Raw genomic sequence first — 15890 nt, forward strand, 5'->3', positions numbered from 1 at the left:
CATCTACACAAAACGTAGAGGCTGATAAAATTTCATCTCACTTGGATTTGTATGAAATTAGTTGTTTCAATGACCATTGCAAAAAAGTAAGCAAAAAAGTTGTTGTTTTTTTCCAGTAATATCTTCTAGAGTGGATGATGGGTAAATAATCCAAAGTAAAGATTATATTAATACCTCTGCAATTTCACAGTTTCTTTCAAAAATTAAAATGTAAATGCAGTTCGAAGGTTTTCATTGTGGAACTTGATGCACGATTAAACCACTAAACAATTATCGAATACATAAAATTTCATCTTACTTACAAATTATTGAAGCATTTTAATATTTACACTTTTTTATTTACTTTTTTATTTTTATGATCCATTGTAATGGATCATAAAAAAAATTGTTCTGCAACAAATTATTAGCTTGCATGCATTAACATTTGTTGGCAATAAAAATTGTGCACCAAAAATTTTAATTCTAAGGATTTTGAGTATTTTGCAATTTCAAAATCTCTTTACAGTTGTACTATAATACAACTGCAATGAGATTTTGATTTTGCAAAATCAAAAGCCTTCGAATTAGAAATTCTGGTGAATATTTTTTATTACCAAAAAATGTTAATGCATACATGCTAATAAGATGTTTTAAATGATTTTAAGTTTATCCATATAAATTACCGCCTTGATACGTAACTTGTGGTTTTCCATAAACTTCGTCGATTATAATAACGACATTTTTTTGGCATTTTATACACATCTCTAATATTAGAGATGTTTATAAAACGCCAAGTATTGTAAACTTGGTAAACTTATATCAAAAGTTGCTAAATTAGAGGATGTTGATTTCCTTAACAAATATATTATTCATCCCCGTCAAAAAAATGTCATAATTGTAATCGACGAAGTTTATGTAAAGCCACAACTAATGTATCAAGGCGGTTTTTTTTTTTTGGAAAAGCATTAAATAATGCAGTACATTTTGCAACTACTGTTTTAAGTTTTATAATTTGCTCATTATATAGAGGTAATAAAGTAAATTAAGCATTCTTTAGAAAATTCAGTTTGATTTCTCCAAAGCGGGAAACTGAAATTATTTTATTTCCCCGTGATTATGTCCATCTAATCAAATCTCTTAGAAATAATTGGTTAACTGAAAAAATGCAAGATTTAAAATAATCTGACTGTGGCCTCCCCGCAAATATGTCAGCATTTGAATCAACGTTGAAAACCAGCTGCAGCGTAGAAAAAACATTGCAGTCAAAAAAAACGTGCTTTCAACATTGATTCAATGTTTTTTTTTTTGTATACTAAATCGCGGTAAATTGAAACTTTGAATAAGCGTTGAAATCGTAACGTAATTTAGCTTCTCAATATAAAACGTTTGTTCAACGTTGAAAAAGCCAATTTAAAAACGTTTTAAATTTTATGCTTTATCAACGGTAAAAATAAACCGCTTTTTAAACGTTACATTTTTAACGCTTATAAATTTAAACCAATCATATTTTCTTATATTCATCGTTGAATAAAAGTGCGCAAATAATCAATGTGAAAACGTTGCAAAGTTTAAGGTTTATCAATGTTAGACATTAGCTGCTTCTTCAACGTATTTAATCTATTTATAAAACAATGTTAATTCAACGTAACATATCCATTAGGGTGTTTCATATTTTATCAATTTTCGAAATCGAACTCGCGAATCGATTTATAAATTGACTATTTGTATAAAAATAAGTTTGAGCAAAAAAAAAAAAAAAAATTTTAATTTTTAGGGTCCCCGCCAGTTCGATTTTGGGCCAAAAATGATGGGTGTTTTAAAGGCCTGGCGGGGACCTTAAAATTTATCGAAATTTTTTTTTTATTCTTTTAAATGTTATATGTTGGATTGAATATTAATCACATAAATGGAGCATGTTGAAAAAATTAAGAAATTAGTCTACAGAATCTTTTAAAATTGGTGAAAAATCCAAATTTTCCATCTTAAAAATCTATTTTATCACTCAATCGCGTATAAAAAACATTTTTGATTTTCTAATAAACTGTTTCCAGACGCGGAAAAATCAATAACCTAGATTTTTTTAATAATAGTGTCAAATGAGGTATATACAGGTCTAAAAAAAAATTTCTTTTATCCTTCGAGGTAACCTAACCCTTACGCTAACCTTAATAGCCTAATAACAATTGTTTATTTTAGTTATTTTTATAATAAAAAAGACTTAATGAACTTACTGCAACATTGTTAAAAGTGGTATTGTTGTTATTAGTTTTATTGCCTCAAGATTAGAAAGTATATGGTAGCTTTTCAACTTTAAATGATTTTCTTGGTATTGTTGCAAAGTTTTTTTTGGTTTTGTAAAAAATAAAAAATAAAAAAGAATGATATGTTTAAGTATAATTAAATAAAAAGTACAAATCAATATTACATCATTAAATAAAAGTCATCATTTAAAAACTATATCTATTTTGCAATTGCTTGATATGCTAATTGCAAATCTTTTTTAGTCTTTGCCTTGTTAAGGTTTACTCTCCTTTGGTGAATAGCTAGCAGTAAGTCCTGACGATCGTCTTCATTGTGAACGTTATTTACAAAGTCTGATACAACTTTAATAGATTTTTCAGAAACGTCGTTAACCACTGCAAGGTTGGAAACAAACTGGGAGAAAATCTTAAACTGTTCAATATACTCCCATAGTGGTGCCGGGCTGTTTAACCAAAGTTTATCATTTAGCTTAGTAAGGTTTAACAAGCTAAATATGAACCAAGAGTTTTCTCCCACTAGTTGGGCAATACTTGGTGGTTTTTCTAGGTTAAAGTTAAGAGTTTTTAACAAATTTAATTTTTCGGAATGCCGAAAAAATTCAGGAACTGGTTTCGAAAAGACCATTTTTGCAACTTCTTCTCTCTCTGCAACAGAAATACCTTGGTCTAGAAGAGCCAGCGGAATTAAAGTTTCATCAAGGTACCATAAATATGATTCCATTGAAACCATTGTGGCATCAATTCCATTTAAAATTGTTTCAGAATTCTGAACATATTGTTCTACGTAACCTCTATATTTTGTCATTTGCCAATAGGCTTTTATATCTTGGTAAGGCGCAGCGTAAGGTAAAGAGGTTTTTAAAAACCAGACGGTATAAAAGATTGAGATAAACTCAGCAGTAGACTGCACTTCGTTCTTTTGATCATCTGTCAATTCATAAGACAGTTGCAAACTCAATATCCGAATCTTGAGATAATAAATAGCTTTGGACATAAAACGTGCATGAGACACGCACCCTGGAGCTTGAATTTTAAAATCTCTTTCAGGGCATAAGTACATTAGGGTTAGTTTCAATAACTCCTTGTAGTCTCCTCTGGGAAAAGTGTTTTTTTTTAGAGCAATCTCGCAATATTTTACAGCATCGAGTTTATGGATTTCTAAGAAAGTGGTAGCAATAGATTGAGTGTCATATTTTACAAACTTTGAAGAGTCAATGCTACTTTTAATGTCATTCCAGTTTAATTGGAACCGTTTAAACATTAGGTTTTCTGGAGATTTAGTTTTTCTACTGCACTGTCTTTCACAGAAGTGTTTTAGATGTAACTCATAAACATGCCTCCTGCAAGCCAGCTCTAGTAGAATTGAGTTTTGTTTATGACTAAACCTGACATTTGTACCAGAAAGTCTTCCTGTATTTGTAGCTGTTGTATCAAAACATAAACCTTTCACGTCATCACATATTCCATACTCATCCAGTATTTTAACTAAAGCATCGTATTGAGCTTGTCCAGTACCACGATCAATTGCTGGAATGCCAAGGAGCTTCATTTTACCATCAATATTTTCCGAGACCGCAAATCAATCTCTTTTTGATTTTATACCTTCTGTGATGTCTTCGATAATTTTTCCATCAAAATGTGCTATTATGGGAAAAGTAGCTTTAGCGGTAGCAATTTTTACATTTTTCTTATATTGTTCAGCATTTTCCCGAATAGATTTTTTTTGAGCTCGCCAAATAGTTGAATGAGACACTGAAAAATCAGCCACATTTCCGCCTGAACTTACAATTAAATCCGTACATACATGCACTAGATCTCTTGATGAAATATTTTTTGAGACTGATGTCATGGCAATATCTTTAACAAAACCTTTTCTTAACTCTTGTTTTGCGTTACTTGGGCCGGGTTGCGATAAATCAAAAGAAATATCTGATTCTGTACTCACGTCACTGATATCTGAGAGAAGCTCTAGATCTGTAGTTGATTCGTCTATTTGGGGTAACTGTTTAATATTACAACTTTTTAAAGGCTTCTTATCCTTATTTACCGTTTTATATCTCATGTCTTTGCTCCCCAATGTCATTAGACGACTGGACTTTTGGTCTTTTAAAAATTGGATATCAACATAGTATGAAAGTTTATCAAGGCTCGTTTTTTTTAAGATTTCCTTAATATTATCTTTACCAATCCAAAATACCTGCTCCCCCTTCTTTTTGAATTCTTTCCTAGATTTCTCTGCTGCTTTAGAGTCTTTATTCTTACTTTTCTTTAATGTCTCCCAACTATCGATTAAACGAGTAATATTATTCCTGAAAAAATTAAGATAATACATTAAATAAAATAGAAATATTAACTTTAAGATGCACCTTATATTTTGCATTATTAAGCTATAATCCACACGTAATAACAACTAAAAAAATTAGTTGCAGTGGTACTACAAAAAAACCTTAATCATCTACTAGCTTATTAAGTTCGAATGATTATACAAATTTATAATAACTATTTTATTAAAAATTGAAATTATAAAACTTACCTTATAGATTTATCCGTTAATAATCCATCTTTATAACCTCCGTCTAACCATGGTTTTTTTACTGCAAAAAGAATACAGTTGTCAGGGCAATTGACAAGTCCGGAGCACTTTGCGAATTTATCGGGCCCATCAGTACAACCAATAAACCTTTTGGATGGAGTTAACTTGTTACTAGATCTTTTAAACTGAAAGTTAAGAATTAATTCTTTATTTGTTGCAAAAGTTATCTGAGTTAAGTTTTCTATCAGGCTTTCTTCTTCAAATAAATAAGCTCTAGCTTTTAGTCTCGTAATTTTAGCCATTTTGAATATTATTTAAAAAAATATTAAAGCACTTATTATTAGTAACGCAAATTTAGTTTAAATACTTTGTCTTCGCATTGGAAAGTAGTTGTTAAATTTTAAATTATTATTTAAGTACCTTGGTATATACATTTTCTAAAAATATTTTCCGATCAAATTTCCAGATTTTCAATTTATTGCTCTCTAATGTTTATTAAGTAGGGGCCATAAAGGTTAGTGTCCGGGGCATGTTACTCCATGGATCCAATTATTATTTTTTTTAGACTTCATTTAACACTAATAAAAAAACTATTCAAATTATAGTTTTTTCCGGGTTTGGAAACAGTTTATTAGGGTATAAAAAAAGTTTTTTATACGCCACCGAGTAATAAAATAGGTTTTTGTGAAAGAAAATTTGGATTTTTCACCAATTTCAAAATATTATGTAGACTAATTTCTTTATTTTTTCGACATGCTCCTTTTATGTGATAAACATTCAATCCAACATATAACATTTAAAAAAAAAAGAAGATAAATTTAGATAAATTTTAAGGTCCCCGCCAGGCGTTTAAAACACCCGACAATTTTGGCCCAAAATCGAACTGGCGGGGACCCTAAAAATTAAATTTTTTTAATTTTTTTTGCTCAAACTTATTTTTATACAAATAGTCAATTTATAAATCGATTCGCAAGTTCGATTTCAAAAATTGATAAAATATGAAACACCCTAATATCCATTCTAGTCGGAATCACGTGACTATATCACGAAATCAAAAGTAACCATAATGAATCGGGGGTAAACAAACTATTTATTCTTATATGCAAAGTCAAGAAAATTACTTTAAAAGTTAATCTCTGTTTGAATAAAATGACGCTTTATAGCGCTTCATATTATTTTGGTTGTTTTAGGATATAAAAGTACTGATATTTTGATATTTATTTACTTGTACTAAATTAAGATGCAAATTAAAAGTATCCAACCAGAAATCAAGTGTGTCGAACAAAGATAAATACTACAAGATTTTAGGAAACCATTATTTGCTACATGCACTACTATCCACAGCACGATTTATCGTATTCAACCACTTTCTTTGAAATACTTTATCTTTAGAAAGACTTTAGCATTTATTTTTTATTTATTATGTTAGTGCAACCTTACTGCACAAAAACTATATAGGATTTACAAAAAAAAAAAAAAAATCAACAAACCGCAACAGATTCTTTAGATTGTTTTCCCTCAATTCAAGATACTTTTAAAACAATACTTTTAAGACGGAGTGACGTCACGCCGACTGGACGGATACCGACGTTGAAAATGTGGTAATTAAAAAACTTCAAAAAAGTGTTGTACTTTGCCAACGTTAATAAAACGTTGCTTTGACAACGTTGAGAAAGTGAAACATTGACAATTATGTCTTATGTCTCTTAATGGAAAGGCAAGGAAAACTTAATAAAATGCATGCAGATGGTATAAAAAATATTTTAATAAAGTTATGTTTTATAACCTATTTTTGTTGCGACTAATTTAAAACTTTTAGATTTTATATCAAAATGTATATAATATATATATCTCAGCATAAATTCGATTTATTAAAGGTTGTTTTTGGTCATTGTTTTATTTATTTTAAGTTGACAATTTTAATAAAATGCTCAACTTTTTTAAATATGTTATTTCTTACTTAGGAATAGTACTTAATTTTAATAAAATTAAGATGTATAAAGTGATATCAAAATTATTAAAAGTATATAAGTCTTAAAAGTATATAAGTATATAAGTATAAAAGAATAAAAAGTAAATAAGTCAGACTAAACTAACGCTGTTAACAGACAAACACTTTTAATTTGTTCGAAAAACATTTAACATTTTAACCTAATTATCAAATAAATACTTCAGTGTAAAATCCTCCACAAATAATGAAAGTATGCAATATTAATTTTTTTTTTGTGAATAAAAACACATTGTATAAGTAACTTCTTTTCCATTTTTTAAAATAACTTCAAATTTTATCACGAAAAGTATCAAGTCCTAATTATAGTGTTGGTGTTGTATATTAAATTCTAACATTTATTCTTTATCATATATTTTTATTTGTATATATTTTTATTTATTTTAATAATATATGTTTATTCATGTATATATGGGTAAACTTATGAATATATATAAAAGAAATATATATTTTTAAATACGTATATACAATGCTGGCTGGTGGCGTCTGCGAAGTGTGCACACAGGTAGAAAATATTAAGATCAACATAACTGAAAAATTGCCAAAAAATTCTGTTATTCTGATAAAATTTGATCAAAATTTTGGGCGGCAATATTTTTTTTGCACACACTAAAAATTGCTCACAAGCCGGCTCTGTTTATAATATATATATATATATATATATATATATATATATATATATATATATATATATATATATATATATGATGGTACCTATATATATATATATATATATATATATATATATATATATATATATATATATATATATATATATATATATATATATATATATATATATATATATATATATATAGGTACTATCATTCGTGTCCGTTTAATATCCGTTTTTTATTTTGACATCGCTTTTCAAAAAGTTTACAGAGAATAAAATGCAATTTATGCACAAAAAAAAAAAAAAAAAAAAAAAAATGCGTTACGTAATTTACAAGAAAAGAACAGAAAATTGCAACGGACAGTTTGTTTTTTAAGAAGTTCAATGACCCAAAACAAATTAACAAACAAAAAACTTAAAAGACAGGAAATTAAAGTATTCAAACGAAAAAAGAAAAAATAGAATTCAGCAGAATAAGTTCTATACTCCAGAATGTATAAATGAGTTAAGAATTCTTAAAATAAGTAGAACAAAGTTGTAAACCGAAAAACTAAAAATATATGACCTACCCATAAGAAATCGTGTTTATGCTGCAATTATTAACAATGTACTTGTGGAAAATGTCTCATTTTTGTTGGAAAAAATTTCTGAAATATGACACAACACAGAACTTCAGGAAACACCCCGCTCAATCACAGTAAATAGAATGGCATTTGAGCCAGACGTTTTAGCATTGGTATAAGCTGGTGAGACACTTTTTATTGTGAATGTGCAGCATTGGTGTTCAATGCGACCACCATTTTAAACACACATTTCAACGCGTTTCATACCAGTACCTATCCTTCACAGAGATCTTATTCCTTATCAACCGCTAAACTTGCTGGGGGTACAGAATTTGACTGTGCTACTCATATAGTCAGTGTGTTATAAGAACTTGCCAATACATTTACAGAGTTCAAAAAAATGCTATCAATAGAAGTTTTAGACATATTCACTCAAAAAATTAAAAGTTGTCTGTCAGACAGAGCACCTGTTAATAGTTGTGTGAAAAACATGCTTCAGGAGGAGATGGATATTGAATTAATACAACTGCACTGCAATGTTTATCCACTGGAAACTATTGATTTAAAGACATTATCAGCTCTTAGAACAATAGATAACAAGATGAAGGTAAAACCAGCTAAAGGAACTGAAAGGATTGCCATAACAGTCCTCAAAAATTTTTCGAAGCTAAGGTAATGGCTATTTTCATTTAACTTTATAAAATATTTAATAATAATTTTAAAAACTTTATTTTTTCTTTATTGTTTCACAAACTGTTTTGAAAATATGAAATTGTAATTTTTTTCTGTCTGAAAATCAGGTATGGTTTCAAAGGAGATCTTGCTGCACTCAAAAGCTATCTTAAAAAAACAATGTTGCTCCAGGGCTATTCCTTCGATATGTTGTTAACAGATTTCATGTCTTGTTCCATATGGCAGGGATTGTTGTTACACATAAAAAACTTATATAAACTTTCTTGAAAGGTACAGATTTTTTTAGATAAATATTAAGTTTAATAGAATTTGATTACAACTTTGTATTATACTTGAATTTTTTTGTTTTTGTTTTGTTATTTCAGCAACACTAAAAATAAAATTTGCAAATTCTTAAGTCTTTCTAAAGTAACGATATGACACTTGTGCAATTGCAAGGATTGGGCTTGATTGGAAAAATAATAATTGGGCCATGGATGAGTCTGGTTTATAAAAGTGCAACAGAAAAGAGTTATCTTGAGTTGGTAAGTTTCTAATGTTTTTTAATAAAGTAATAAAGGAATTTAAAATATGTATGAGAGTTTAATATTTTTTTATTTGGGGGACATTTTCCAAAAAGCAATAAAGAAATTATCCAACTTCATAAGTAATCTAGAATCAATTCTTTATTCAGATGTGGATGTATTTAGTCAAGCATTGAATATTAAAGAAGATAATTAATCACTTTGTGTCATTAAAATGAAAAAATTTTGGTAAAGATTTTATCAGCTTTGAAAAGCTCCATACAGACAGCTTTGAAAAGCTCCTTACAGACAAATGGCCAGTCAAATGGTATTTGACTGGTAAACTCTCAAATCCATCTAAAGAAAGGATAAAAACCACACTATCTGCTCCACCACATACAATGGAGGCTGAGAGGATCTTGGACATGCTTGATTTATTTTACGTTGCGTTCCTAATGCATTTTTAGGCTTCCTGGATTCAAAAATAAAAGCCAGGGTAAACAAAACATTAACGTCGCCAGAACAAGAAGACCTCATTCAGCTTGCAATTAAGAGAGGAGCGTTAATATGTCGAGCCTCAAAAAATTTTAATAATCTTTTGTATGAAGAAATAGGAAAAAGATGTACCAAAGCTAGTTTAAAAAAAGAACTACTGGAAAGAAAGCAACTAGAAGGAAGTTAAAAAAGCAATAGCTGGTAATGCAAAAATTACATCCTTTTTTTATTATTATTGATGAAAAACAAGAACAATTTTTAAGTATAATTTTGAAGAATGGAACCTTGATAGGGCAGCTTGAATGGGAGCTTGATGATGGAAATAGACATTTACTTTTTGATAAGATTATTAATCAAAGCAACAAAGAAAAAATCATTTACATTCACATTAGGGTATTGGAAAGTCAATGAAGATGAAGCTGAAGATATTGACATAAGCCAGGAAGGAGTTGTGGCAGATTTAATACTTAAAGACCTGGAATTTATTTAAAACTTTCGGTATTATATTAGGCTTTATTATTATATTATTATATTAAGCTTTATTATTGTCCAAGACAAGTCTTTTTTGAAAATATTGTATACAAATTTTTTATATAATCTTAATTTTTTTAAATTTTCTATAGTAACTAAGACCTGACACATGATTATTCTACACTTTAGACAATGTAAAATAAAAGAAAAAGCAGACACATGACTTTAGGCTTTCTGAAAACTGTACATATAATGATGTTCATTTATATGTCAAATGAGAATGATTTGCAAAAAAATGCGATAATTAAAACTTGGGAACAAAAATATCTAAAAAGGTTAGCACCCTTGTCTCTGTTGGCCTAACTAACTGTTAAGCCAACGAGTAATTAATTTTTCATCTTATACTAAATTTAATTTCATGGACAGCTTTCAAATTTAATCTAAACATCTTTTAATGCTCAAAAGTTATAATCATGTGATATTTACAACCCCCTCGTTTAGGGATGAGTGGAAACTTCACTTGGTCATAACTTTAGAAAAATAAAAGATTATTAGGTGAATTTAAAGTCTGTTGATGAGTTTAAATTTAGTATTGTATTTACTTAATCCCGTCACATATTTAAATAAAGTTTTTTTCATGGTACTTGGTGAATATCTTATACGCTACATTTTAAATTCCACTTTTTAAAGTGCTAACCTTTTGGGCTATTTTTGTTCCCAGGCTCCATTCACATTTTTTTTTCATAATTTTTTTTTCATTCTTATTTGATACGAGAAAAAACAAACTTAAATTTTTGACAAATTATGACAATTTTTAAATAAAATGACTTGAATAGAATTTAACTTGGTTTTAAAATGGGCCCAATCAACCCCTTTTATATATATATATATATTTTTGTTAATCTAATTATTACAAAGTCGGATATAATAAACATTTTTTAATAACTATGTTATGGTACATTGTGAATATCTTATGCGCTATATTTTAAAGTCCACTTTTATAGTCGTTTTCCTGTGTATCTTTGTTAAGATGTCCACTTTATTTTCTTCACCTTCAAAACGCCTTATCTTTTTTTCTAGTTGGCCTAAGATAATTAATTTAGTATTAAAATTTGTAATTTAATAATCTCATTATAATAGTACTAATTTGGTTTAAAAATAAAAGTTTAACTATTTTATGAAGCTACCTACCCAGCAAACATGTCAGCGTTGAATCAACGTTGAAAACCGGTCGCAGCGTAGAAAAAGCGTTACAGTCACAAAAACAACGCGCTTTCAACGTTGAATCAATGTTTGTTATTGTATACTAAATCGCGGTAAATTTAAACGTTGAATAAGCGTTGAAATTGTAACGTAATTTAGCTTCTCAAAAAAAGACGTTTATTCAACGTGGAATCAACTTACGCAAAAAGCCATTTTAAAGACGATTCAAAATCTATGCTTCATCAACGTTAAAAATAAACCGCTTTTTAAACGTCACATTTTCAACGTTGAATAAGCGTATAAATATCAACTTATATTATCTTCTCAAAAAACCGCGTTTGTTCAACGTTGAATAAAAGTACGCAAATAATCACTGTAAAAACGTCGCAAAGTTGAAGGTTTATCAACGTTAGACATTAGCTGCTTTTTCAACGTATTTAAGCTATTTATGAAACAACGCTTATTCAACGTTACATATACCAACGTTGAAAATGTGGTAGTTAAAAAACGTTGAAAAAGTGTTATTTTGCCAACGTTAATTAAACGTTGTTTTGACAACGTTAAGGAAGTGACACATTGAAAATTATTGTCTCATTAACTAGCCATTACAAAAATAATTTGCCGTAAAGAAAAGGCAACGAAAACTTAATAGAATGCATGCAGATGGTATAAAAAAAATATTTTGATAAAGTTATGTTTTATAACTTCTTTTTATTGCGTCTAATTTAAAACTTTTAGATTTTGCATCAAATTGTATATAATATACATAAATCTCAGAGTATATTCGGTTTATTCAGGTTATTTTTGTTGATGATTTATTTATTTGAAAATGACCATTTTAATAAATTGCAAAGTTGTATTAAATATGTTATTTCTAAGTTAAAAATAGCACTTAATTTTAATAAGATTCAGATGTTTTAAGTAATATCAAAATTAATAAAACATAATAAGTCAGACTAAATTTAGTCTGTTCACAGACTAATTTTTTTATTTATTTGAAAAACTTTAAACACCTTACCCTAATTATCAAGCAAATATTCAGTATAAAATCTTCAACCAATAATGAAAGTATGCATTATTAAGTTTTTTTTATATAAAAACACGTTTGGATAAGATACTTTATTTCCATTTTTTTTGAAAAACTTCTAATTTTAACAGGAAAAGTATTAAGTCCTAATTATAGAGTTGGTGTTGTATATTTAATTCTAACATTTATTCTTTATCATACATTTTTATTTATTTTAATAATATGTATTTATGCATATAAATATGGGTAAATTTATGAATATATATAAAAGAAATATATACATTTTATATATGTATATATAATGTTTATATTTCTAGTCCTAGTTTTAGAGTTGCTGTTGTATATATAATTCTAACATTTATTATTTATCACATACCTTTGATATGTATTTTTATTTATTTTAATATTATGTATTAATGCATGTAATTATGAATATATATATATATATATATATATATATATATATATATATATATATATATATATATATATATATATATATATATATATATATATATATATATATACATTTTATATATACATATATATATATATATATATATATATATATATATATACATACATTATATATATATATATATATATATATATATATATATATATATATATATATATATATATATATATATATATATATATATATATATATATATATATATATATATATATATATATATATATATATATAGGCTTCCTATAATAGTTTTCCCATTGATTATTCATTGAACAAGCTTAGAGTTTAAAGATTTAAAGTTACTGGAGGATATTAAATTTTACAGTACTCATTGCTATTTTAATTGTTTTATATTAATAAAAAAACTGTTATAGTTTTATATTAATGGTGAAGTACTATATCAATTAAACTTCTATAATTAACGGTGAAGTACTATATCAAATAAACATCTTATAAGTCTTATTTTTATTTTGGGATAAGTAAAATTTTGAATCTGTTTATTGTATTATGATTACCTAGATATATATCGTAATCTGTTTGCACTGGGTCTACATTTTAGTTTTTACATTTTTGTTTATATTTGTTTTACTAAATAATTACTTATAAGTATCTATTATTAGATAAAGAAGTAGGCGAAGGATTTAATTTTACGACTACAGAGGACTCCAAAAAAGAATGAAAGTAATTATGTTAGTGAATGATTGTGTTTCTCTTTGCATTTAACTATTTATATGGTGAAAAATAAATAAAACTTAATAATAACTATTAGTCATATCTGATTTTAATAATACTGTTTAAATTTTTTTGACATGTGATAATTTGATTTTAGGTGTAAGTTTATTTAGTAAAGTTCTGGTGGATCAAAGATAGAGGAATGATATGGTTTTAACTGGTTTCCATCTTATGAACAAAGTACATTATATGATTTAAATTGATGGTTTATAGTTACAACTATTCAAGTAAGTTTAATTTAGTTAATTTATGTATGGAATTGTGACTATTTTTAATTGTAAAATTTGACTTCCATAAAATGTATATGTCTATATATATATATATATATATATATATAGACATATACATTATATGGATATACATAGATACATATATACATAGATATAGATAGACCCTAAACACACATGCCCCTTTGCATGTGTGTTTAGGGTCGTTGTCATGGTGAAAAAAAAATTTGCTATCAATTCTTAAACGGATTGACATTAACTTTTTGAAAGCTAATCAACATGCAACTTCCCTGTCATTATACATTCAACATTCACCAGTCGTCCCACACTATTTGAATCAAAACATCCCCGAGCCATAGGCGAACCACCTCCATGCTAGACTGTTTTTGTAAAATTTCTATCTAAGAGTGCATCACAAGGTCTGCGCCAAACTCTTTGTCGTTTTTTAAGCCAAGTATTTGACATTTATTCTTATCAGTCCATAACACTAAGTTCAAAAATGCCTCACACTTGTTAATATGCAGTTTTGCAAATGCTAAAAGTTTTTCTTTGCTTATACAACTAATGAGGGGTTTATATTTCTGGAGAAGGTTTATTTAAACCACCTAAATTATTAAACCACTTAAATTAAGTCTTCTCTGTACAGTTCGATAAAAAACATTTAATTTAAGATTTTCAACATTCTGTCTTTAGGTTATTGTTGAATTTTTTTTTTATCAGTGCAATTAGGATATTGGTTATTGTTGAAGTCTTAATGGGGCGACCAAGTCTTTTCTGATTTTCAGCAGAACCAGTTGTTTCATACTTTATACACATCTTCCTAACACCACTTACTGATACTTGATATTTTTCATCACGTTGCTTGTAGGTTAGGCCCTTTTTTTGATCAAAAGTGACTCAAGATCTGATGTCCAATGAATAATTTTGATGATAAACCATTATTATTATTTTAACTTTTTCTAAAAATAAATTCCAAAAAATATAGTTTAAAATGCTTATTGTTAATAACTTTAACAAAATAATTTTGATGTTAATACTTTTAAGTAAATAGTTATTGACAAAGCATTATATTTGATAATAAACATGTAGATGTAGTTATTGACAAAGCACAGGAAATAAAAATTGCTTCGAATAAGCAGAAAATTTTAATAAGTGCCATTTCGAATAACCGGGAGTTTACTGTATAATAAATAAATAAATATGTATATATATATATATATATATATATATATATATATATATATATATATATATATATATATATAAATAAATATATATATATATATATATATAATTTATATATATATATATAATTTATATATATATATAGAATTTATATATATATATAGAATTTATATATATATATGTAATTTATTTATCTATATATTTTATATATAATAATAATCCATTTATTTAACCATAAAATATGAAAATTTACAATAATATTTATAAACTTACATAAATAAGGTTAGGTGTCACTCATATAGTTAAAAACTAGTCAATGGAGTGATACCTGAACCTATAATTATAAATTATATATATAAATAAGTTGTATATATATATATGTATATATATATATATATATATATATATATATTTATATATATATATATATATATATATATATATATATATATATATATATATATATATACATGTATATATATATATATATGTATATATATATATATATTTACTTTTTAAATTTAATAATAATTATACTAATTTAATAACATTTTTTTTTTACATTTGCTTTCAGACTACTAATTGTACAAGTTTTGTTTTTTGATTTAGATTCTGTATCTCAATGATATCCTGGCCTATCGATACGATATCCTGTTAATTGTATTTTTATATATTGCATAAATATATATGCAAACACTCACACACATAAATTTTAAAGAAAATATTTATATTTTTATATATATATCTATAAATTGTATACGTTAAGCTTTTTTATATTTATCATTGTATATTACTGTTTGTATTAAAAATTGATTTTGGAAATATTGCTAGGGCAGAGTTCAACTTACAATTTAGTTTTATTTGGCAATTCAATATATATTATAGCCACGTTTAATTACGTTTAATAATATTTTGCGAT

General features: G+C 26.6%; 1 protein-coding gene and 2 long non-coding RNA genes across 5 annotated transcripts in view; 1 reads left to right on the plus strand and 2 right to left on the minus strand.

Moving 5' to 3' along the window:
* The window catches only part of LOC136083977 (uncharacterized), a 74730-nt gene that overhangs the window by 15145 nt on the left and 43695 nt on the right, over positions 1 to 15890 (minus strand). The window lies entirely within an intron of this gene.
* LOC136083975 (uncharacterized) lies at positions 631 to 5503 on the minus strand. 2 transcript variants are annotated; one of them, XM_065803949.1, is made up of 2 exons: positions 4774 to 5499; positions 631 to 4549 (listed from the first exon to the last, which is right to left on the minus strand). In XM_065803949.1, the coding sequence occupies exon 2, from the start codon at positions 3787 to 3789 to the stop codon at positions 2440 to 2442; it is 1350 nt and encodes a 449-aa protein (XP_065660021.1). In that variant the 5' UTR covers positions 3790 to 4549; positions 4774 to 5499; the 3' UTR covers positions 631 to 2439. The 2 variants fall into 2 exon arrangements, with proteins under 2 accessions (XP_065660021.1, XP_065660022.1); XM_065803950.1 differs by having other exon boundaries at positions 633 to 4549; positions 4774 to 5503.
* On the plus strand, positions 11704 to 15821 carry LOC136083976 (uncharacterized). 2 transcript variants are annotated; one of them, XR_010640256.1, is made up of 4 exons: positions 11704 to 11991; positions 13448 to 13516; positions 13657 to 13786; positions 15581 to 15821. It is a non-coding gene; the product is annotated as an uncharacterized LOC136083976 (long non-coding RNA). The 2 variants fall into 2 exon arrangements; XR_010640255.1 differs by lacking the exon at positions 11704 to 11991 and having other exon boundaries at positions 13355 to 13516.

Source organism: Hydra vulgaris, chromosome 08 (genome assembly GCF_038396675.1).
Source record: "Hydra vulgaris chromosome 08, alternate assembly HydraT2T_AEP".
Classification (NCBI taxonomy): Eukaryota; Metazoa; Cnidaria; class Hydrozoa; order Anthoathecata; family Hydridae; genus Hydra; species Hydra vulgaris.

What these genes read in the sequence shown, in the direction of transcription:
- LOC136083975 (XM_065803949.1), bottom strand. Translation starts at nt 3,789, where the DNA reads ATGAAGCTCCTTGGCATTCCAGCAATTGATCGTGGTACTGGACAAGCT.